This window comes from Octodon degus, unplaced genomic scaffold (assembly GCF_000260255.1).
Source record: "Octodon degus isolate 3935 unplaced genomic scaffold, OctDeg1.0 scaffold00098, whole genome shotgun sequence".
NCBI lineage: Eukaryota > Metazoa > Chordata > Mammalia > Rodentia > Octodontidae > Octodon > Octodon degus.
Window position 1 is genome coordinate 5,775,109 of NW_004524674.1, and position 8,120 is coordinate 5,783,228.

The following is an 8,120-nucleotide window of genomic DNA, read 5'->3' on the forward strand; positions in this document are numbered from 1 at the left end:
CAGAGCGCAGAAAGGCTAGGAAGAAGAGATAACACAAGTGAGAATGTCTAGTGGTAGAAGTGGAATTCAGGAGCCTTCATCACCCAGGCTGAGGCCAAAGAATATGTATAGTGTGTGTTATGTATTTTGTACTTTGATGAAAACAAAGATTTAAAGTAGGGACAGAAGCCTGCATGGTAGAGTGAGCCTGTAATCCCAGCACTCATGAGGCTGAGGCAGGAGGATCACAGTGAGTTATAGGTCACCCTGGGCTTACATAGGGAGTTCTAGTACCCTCTGGTCTACATAGTGAGACTCAAAAAATAAAACAAGCTGGGTGTGGTGGCATATGCCTATAATCCTAGCACTCAAGGCTGAAACAGGAGAGTCGATGTGAGTTTGAGGCTAGTCTGGGCTACATGTAGCGAAACCCTATCTCAAAAATAAATAAACAAAAATTTAAAAGGTAACAAAAAGAAAAACACCGATGCGGGAATGATGGTCAACAGATCAATGTCATGGGAGAACAAGGTCTTAGAATTATTACCCAGGATCAGTTAATGCCAGGCCTGAGAAGTTCTGAGCTTTGACATATCTGTGGTAGTTAATAAGTTTCAAGAAAGTTATTGCAGAAATCTGGGTTGCTCTGGGGATGGGCAGGAATCCACCCAGAAGGGACAAGCGGAGAACTTTCTGGAGAAGTGGAAATGTCCTGTATGTCTTTAAAGAGTTGTGAATTGTGAGGCAGTATTTGTCAAAACTCATTGAAATATACACTTAAAACCTGCTTTTTGTTTTATGTAAATTATGCCTCAAGAATTTAAGTACATATTTTAAGTACAAAAAAATTTAAGTGCACATTTCCCCCCCTCTCAAAAATTTTACACACTGGGGGGCTGCCCCTTAGCTCAGTTCTTTAAGTGGCTGCTTCAACAAAGCAGTCAGGCTCAGGTTGCTGTGGTTCGATCCCACAACTCAAGCCAGTCAAACGTGCCCTGAAGGCATTCGGAGCCAAAGGAAAAAAAGATTTTACACACTAATGGTGGGGCTTTGCTGGATAGGTTAAAAAAAATTAGAATCTCCAATCCTGGGGACCGGGCTGGGTATGTCTGAAGGTTCCGCAGGAGTCTGCAACCCGCTGGAGGGGCTCATCGCCCACCCTTTGGGCGTCCTGGACTCTGGCATGGCTCCCCCACGGTCTGCCTGGCACCAATCTTTCTGTCTGATTATGGACAGGTCCTCTCTGGGTTGTGAGCTCTGGGTCCGCCTGGTGATCAGGTCAGTGCCTTCCACCCGGTATTTGACAGGGCACCAGAGCAGGGTGGGAGGCACCGACGAGACAGAGCAGCAAAGCCTCTGTCCGCGGGTATCGTTCGCAAGGCTCGGTCTGCCAGCCCTGTGTTCACTCCGCAGACCTGGGTTGCCGGCCTCCAGCCGCCACGCCGGACAATGCTCAAAGGGAGACCTATCCAGGGCCTGAGCCGGCCGGCCTCGTGGCGCAACGGTAGCGCGTCTGACTCCAGATCAGAAGGTTGCGTGTTCAAATCACGTCGGGGTCAAGTTGTTTTTTTTTTTTTTTTTTTCCGTGTCTACTTTCATTCCCTTTATTTATAAATCTAATCCAATTTCAGTTCCTGGAGAAAACAAAAATAAAAACAAAAGCATATAAGGAAATCTTGAGGCCGTCTTGTCGAAAGATCCAGGTGATCCTTCAAGATAGTTATGTGGCGGATCTCGGTAATTTTGGGCGGACATTGGGGTTCCAGAGAATAGACACAGCTCCAGAGTTCAGTTTAGCGGGAGGTTTTTGTGCCGCGCTCAGAATTGCTGAGCAGCTTCCCAGACACAGACTTGAGTCCTGCTGGCAGGAGTAAGAGTTCAAACCCCAGAGAAAAGAACTTAAGGCAGCTCTATGTGGACGAGGTGGCCGAGTGGTTAAGGCGATGGACTGCTAATCCATTGTGCTCTGCACGCGTGGGTTCGAATCCCATCCTCGTCGGTGTTCCCTCCGTAAAGTACCATAAAATTTTTCTAATCCCAAAGTAGGGATTTCTGTCGGCACCTTCTTTTCCATACCCTCGTTGCCACTGTTCTCCAACGTCTTTTGTTTCTACTACATTTTTCTGCACCACCAAGAGTCTTAGGAGAAAATACGTATTCACGCACCGTCTATGGAGCTGGACTGTCCAAGAAATTAGGGCACGTTGCCTTTGGGGGTGAAGCTCGGCCGTGGCGTAGTTGGCTAAAGTGCCTGTTTTAGCAAGCTGGAGATCCTGAATTCTAAATCCAGTCCCTTCACCCCTTCTCGGGTTTTTGTTTTTTTTTTTAAATTGTATTATTTTATTTTTAAAATAATTTTATTGAGAAACACAATGAGACAGTTTCAAAACCGATTAGTAAGACAGATTCAATAATTAATACATTTCTTTTCTTTTTTTTTTTTTTAACTCAGAATATATATTTATTAACTGCATACATTGAGAGCCCTTCTCGGGTTTTACACAGTAATACTCAGGTAACAGAAGACATGCTCAGGTAACCTTCCGTAAATTTTGAATTTATTACTTAGCTGAATGTACACTATACAGTACTTTGAGATATCCAACAGTTTTTGATAAATATCCTTTGCCTCTCATGTACACCACAGGTCCTGCTTCTCAGGTCATATTTGTGAGTTAGACCTACAGCCAGGAGTCCAATGGCGGGCGTGGTGGCGCACTCTTGTAATTCCAGCACTCGGGAGGCTGAGTCAGGAGGACCGTTGAGAATTTGAGACCAGCCTGGGCTACAAAGTGAGCTCAAGAGCAACCTGAACCTCTTAGTGAGACCCTGTCTCCAGAAAACCAGGGGGAAAGAAAAAAGAAAAAGAAAGAAAAAAAAAAAGAACCGGAATTGCTGAGCTGTCAATGTATTCTAAATGGTCAGTTTACATATTCTTTTATATCATCTAAATCTAAAAAACAGTTGTAAAAATCTTTGTAGAACAAAACTAAGCAGTAAAGACGCTTTACATAGTATTATATCAGGCCAAAGCTGCCAGCTGGCCGGTTAGCTCAGTTGGTTAGAGCGTGGTGCTAATAACGCCAAGGTCGCGGGTTCGATCCCCGTACGGGCCACTACAGTCACTTTTGGAGTACAGTTACCGAGGCTCAATTTTGTATATCAAAAGTCTCACAGGGTAGGACATTTCTAGAACTTTTCAAACCCTGTCAAAGGAACAACCTTCGTTTCTCTACATCCTGTAAAAGAAACCCATGTAATTCCGGGACTGAGATGGCTGTGGCTATATTGTGAAAGCTTGTCTCACATTGAAAAGATCCTGGTGTTGTGGAGGTCAATTCAAAATGGGACAGTCTTGGGGTGGGGGGTGAACCATAGTTTTGTGATCTCTGTATCAAAATTGCATGGTCTTATTACGTGGCCCCTGAACTATGTTAACTGTAAACAGAAATGTCAGGATTTGGGATAAGATTGTCTCAAATCATTATGGCAGATTAGTGGACTGACAAATGGTCAGAAATAGAGCTGTCTCAGATGTTCCCATCTTCCTTCACAGTCAAGATGTTCAACTGACGAGATGCCTTGTTCATCAGGACCTAAAAAGATAGCCCCTTCCCCTCCCCCTCCTCTTCTGCAGAACTTTGCTTTCATTTCTGCTTTTATTGGACTTCTGGGCTCCTGCCTGCATGCTCTGGGCCTCCAATTTCCCCTTGGATCCCCTAATGGCAGGAAACAACCTTCTCTGGGATCTCCACCACCACCCCACTCCCAGCACTGCCCCCAAAGAGCTCCGCGAACAAGACCAACCTTCATTCCCGTTTCTTGACCAGTCAACCCCTGCAACCACACACAGATGCAGCTTTAGCCTTAGCAGTAGCAGCACTTTAATTCCACAAAAATTCAGGAAGCTAAAATGCATTAGAACATTCCACAACAGGTGGGTGGGCTTCAAGACCAGCAACAATTCTACCTGAACCCTGAGCAGTGAGACACCTCCCACCTCACCCCCTCCACCATGCAGGGCATTCCTTTTGGCTCCACCCCAGTTCTGGCTGGGGAAGCAGTGTTGTGGGGACCAGAGGGTAGGTTCAGAGGTCATCCATCTGCAGTTGTGTATCCTTGCCTACACTCAAGCTCCCAAAGGCCTTGGCACCTGAGATGTGGCTACCCGAGCCAGGATGGCCACACTGGGGTTGAGACATTCTCTGTTTGTCTTGATCTCACGTGGAGTCAGGTCTCCACTCTCAAGTTGAGACCACAGACCCTAGCTTCCTAGGGATGGTGCTCTAGCTGGGAAGGGAAGTTGGTAAGAACAGGGTAGCTACAGAAGGCCAGCAGAATAGAAGCAGAGCAACATCCCCTTCCCATCAGGACTGTTAGACCTTCCCCCTATGGGCCTCCTAAGGCCAAGTGGGTGGACATGGACCAGCTAGATGCAGAGGGAAAATCTCCAGCACAGAGGTCTCCCCTCAGGAAGGCAGTTCCCACCAGGCCTCCACCTGGAAGAGTCTCTAAAGTCTTGCTGGGTCCTGTCCTGGCCAGCCTTGGCCTCTGCGCTCTCCTGCTTATTTGCACAGTGCCTCCAACACCTCCAAAGTGCGTCGGATATCTCGAACTTGACGAGCCAGCCCCTGAACCGGTTGCAGAGCCCGCTCCAGCTCCTCACAGCGCGCCAGCAGGGTGTACATGCCCTTGATACTCATGTCCACGGCCTCGCCTAAGGAGTCCACGGCGTCGCGGTAGGTCTGGATGCAGCCCACGCTCAGCGCCGTCAGCTCCTGAACCGCACCACCCAGTCCGCGAAGCAGACGATCCACCCGGCCCCCCAGCTCCCGACTCAGCCGCTCCAGATCTCGTAGTACGTCGGCGTCTATGGGTGGGATGGTGGGAGTGGGTGCGGGCGTTAGGCAGGGGCGCACGGGGGCAGGTGGGAGAGGCGGAGGGGCGCCGCTCAGGCGGATCTTGAGTTGCAGGTTGTTGGCGACAAAGTGGGTGAGGTCGCCGTGCCGGCTTACTGTGCCCTCCAGCTCTAAAGGGCTGGAAATAGTGGCGCGGCGTCCACCGCCCGCGCTGGGTTCGGCCCCCGCTGCGGCCCCCGCGCCGCCGCACGCCCCGCTCAGTCCGTCCAGGCTGCGGCTGTCCTGAAGGCGGCTGCAGAACGAGCGACCAGCCCTGCCCTCCGCCTCTGCCTCTGCCTCCTCGCCGTCGTCTTGCTCCTCCCTCGGTAGTTGCTCGACATCCATCTCGCCGCCTCGCGGGCTCCCTCGACGGCAGAACCTCTCGGAAGCGGGCTTCTCTTCGGCCGGCTCAGGGTCCCTGTCCCGGGAGGACGGGGGCGGGTCGTGCTCGAGACCTGACACTCCGCGGCGGCTCCGGGTTCCAGACAGCGCCGCTCGGGGGCCGGACTCGACCTCGCCAGCCTCGCGTTCCGGCCGGTGGACTATGCTCGAAACCTTCGAGGACGCCCTGAGGTGGCGGCTCGAGCCCCCAACGTCCTCCGCCCCTTCCTCTCCGGACACCATCAAGCCTGAAGGCGGCTGAGGGGGTGTTCGGTCCGGCCCGCCGCGGAAAACCGTGGCCTCTAGTTCCGCTACGGCCAGAAGGCCCGCCTCTGGCCCGGGCCGCCCCTGAGACGACTCCATACTGCGGCGGGGGTCGGAACCCAGGAATTGGTCCACCGCGGCGCCGGAGGCGGTGGCGGCGCCTTTAAGGGGTGTAGGTAGAGGCGCGCCGATTGGCTGCGACCTGACAAGGGTAAGGACAGGAAGAACACTTTGATTGGCTGCGGCGACCAGGAAGTTCCGGAAGAGGACCTGTTATTGAACAGCCCGACACCCGTGAGCGCCAACGGGATTGAGAGATGGAGCCGGGCTGCTCCGCTCGTCGCCCCGCCCCTTCGGAAAGTTGAAGGGGCCGATTTTAAAGACGAAGGTCTCGCAGTCCTCGACTCTCGCGGGGGCGGAGGCAGGATCGTTCCGCTAGTAGTTGTGCCGCCCACAATGATTGCTCACCGAACGCGCCTAGTGGGGACTCGACTCCGGACGCCTAGAGGTTCTTGGGAAATCGTGCTTCCTGCGGAGACCCTGGGGGTTGAACCGCACCGAGTTGACCAAGAAGGTTCAAACCAGAATTTTCGGCAGAGCCTGAACGGTTGGTTCCCGTCACCCGAGGAAGAGAGACCTAGCCTTTGAATCTCGCGGAGCGGTACGCTGTAGCCTGTGCAGCCGGGTCTATGGACTGCCGGGTGTTTTCTGCCACTCTGTTGTCTCCTTCCCTCTCCGCAACCGAGAATTTCTCTCATTTGGCCTCAAAGTAAAACAAATGAAAAGATCGCAACTTTTGATCAGTGTAGGAAAGAAAGGGTGGTGAGTGACATACTAGGGAAGGTACTACTCAAAAGAGGGGTCATGAAAGGCCTCTGGTGTGAGGACATTCAACACAAAAGAACCGCAAGGGCTGGCCCCTTTCTGGCCGACTTGCCCTGAGCTTCAGACGCAACAAGGATGGCGTGGGGGCTGTGGGCGTGGGGAGGGTTGCAGAAGAGGTGGGAGATATTGGGGCTAAAACTGAATAAGCAAGGGGAAAGACCATAAGGTTAAGAAGCAAGCGGACAGGAGCCGCACGTGCCGGGACCCCGGGCCTGGAGTTCCTGATAGAGAACAGAGAGTGCAGCAGACACTGGAAGACATAGCCTAGGGCCTGAGATTGGTTTTTTTGTTTTTTCCAGCACCAGGGATTGAACTCAGCACTTGCACTTGTGAGGCAGGCACATATATCTTTTGGGCTATCTCCCCAGCCCCCTGAGACTGGTATTTAAGAAAAGCAGTTCACTAATGTTCTTTAGCAGAGAACGAATATGACTGTACCTTTTTTGTTGTTTTGTTTTTAAAGGGGTGATTGAACCCAAGGTCTTCACAATGAGGTACAGCCCCAGCCTTTTTAATTTTTTTTTTATTTTTCGATAGGGTCTTGCTAAATTCCTAATATGCCTCAGCCCCCCACAGTGCTCGGATTTACAGATCTGCACTATCACACCTAGCTTGATTGCTCCTTTAAAAATTTTTTTTGTTGTTGTTGTTTTTGTTAATCTCCTGCAAAAATTGACACATTCACCAGCATATAGTAGCATTAGAAAATCTTTACTTCTGCTTTTGCCAGTACCAGTACTGGCCCCTGTGGTATTTGTTTTGGTCTTTTTGAGACAGGGTCTTTCAGGGTGGCCTGGAGCTCACTTTGTAGGCCAGGCTGGTTTCAAACTCAGTCTCCTGATTGCTGGGATTACAGGTGTGCACCTCCATGCCTGGCTTCGTTTTGCTCTTGTGTTCCTTTCACTATTTTCTTGATGTCTGTTGTTCTGTCACGGAAGCCACACCTTCAGGTCTTTCGGGGTCCATCTTTTTTTTTTTTGGCAGAACCAGGGACTGAACTCAGGCCCTTGCGCTTGCCCGGAAAGCGCTTATTCCACTGAGCCATCTCCCCGGCCCCTTGGGGTCCATCTTTCTTTACACAATCCAAGGAGTCATATGTTACGTCAAAGCTAGTTGTCTTGCCACCACCAAAATGAGCGCTGAATCCAAGGATAAAGATGACATTCTGTACATTTGGGCTAGTTTTTCCTAAAATCCTGTTGCTCTCCCTAGGTGAAAGACTTCTGTAACTATTTGCTTCCTCTGAAAGTATGTGTCAGTCATGCACTTCCTGGTCTAGATAGTCACCAGGCTTTTCTCCTTGGCAGCCAGTCTCAGGCAGCCAGAGGGAGAAGAGAGGTGGCCTTGGATAGAGGCATGGCCTGCTGGTCTGTGGCAGTTATCACATCAGCTTTCAGGAGTGTAGCTCCCTGTCACCTCCCTAACACAGCTCTGTGCCAGCATTTTAGGGAGTCAACTCTGATGATAGGAGCTTTGTGTCACTAGGCAAGGGGAATTCATAATTGCTTCTGTGTCTGGTGTGTGTGTGTGTGTGTGTGTGAGTGAGTGAGGTGGTCTTGTATATAGTTCAGGCTGGCTTTGAACTCACTGATGACCAGGCTGTCCTGAACTCACAGTGATCCACCCACCTTAGCCTCCCAGTGGGAGGACTATGGGCATGTGCCTACTTCCCAGATTTGTTTTTTATTTTGAGATGGGGTCTAATTTTTTTAC

At 50.7% G+C, this 8,120-nt stretch overlaps 1 protein-coding gene and 3 non-coding genes across 4 annotated transcripts; 3 read left to right on the plus strand and 1 right to left on the minus strand.

Annotated features, from left to right (window-relative positions):
• The first annotated feature begins 1,466 nt into the window (after positions 1 to 1,466).
• Positions 1,467 to 1,538, plus strand: Trnaw-cca. Its single transcript has one exon. It is a non-coding gene; the product is annotated as a tRNA-Trp (tRNA).
• Positions 1,539 to 1,896: 358 nt separating this feature from the next.
• Positions 1,897 to 1,978, plus strand: Trnas-gcu. The gene has a single exon. It is a non-coding gene; the product is annotated as a tRNA-Ser (tRNA).
• An 888-nt stretch (positions 1,979 to 2,866) lies between these two features.
• Positions 2,867 to 6,445, minus strand: Borcs6 (BLOC-1 related complex subunit 6). The gene has a single exon (XM_023723481.1). It carries the CDS (start codon positions 5,619 to 5,621, stop codon positions 4,545 to 4,547), a length of 1,077 nt encoding a protein of 358 aa, XP_023579249.1. The 5' UTR covers positions 5,622 to 6,445; the 3' UTR covers positions 2,867 to 4,544.
• Positions 3,022 to 3,095, plus strand: Trnai-aau. The gene has a single exon. It is a non-coding gene; the product is annotated as a tRNA-Ile (tRNA).
• Positions 6,446 to 8,120: the final 1,675 nt, after the last annotated feature.

Bases quoted from the DNA above. Each gene is read 5' to 3' on its own strand.
- Borcs6 (XM_023723481.1), bottom strand. From the start codon at position 5,621: ATGGAGTCGTCTCAGGGGCGGCCCGGGCCAGAGGCGGGCCTTCTGGCC.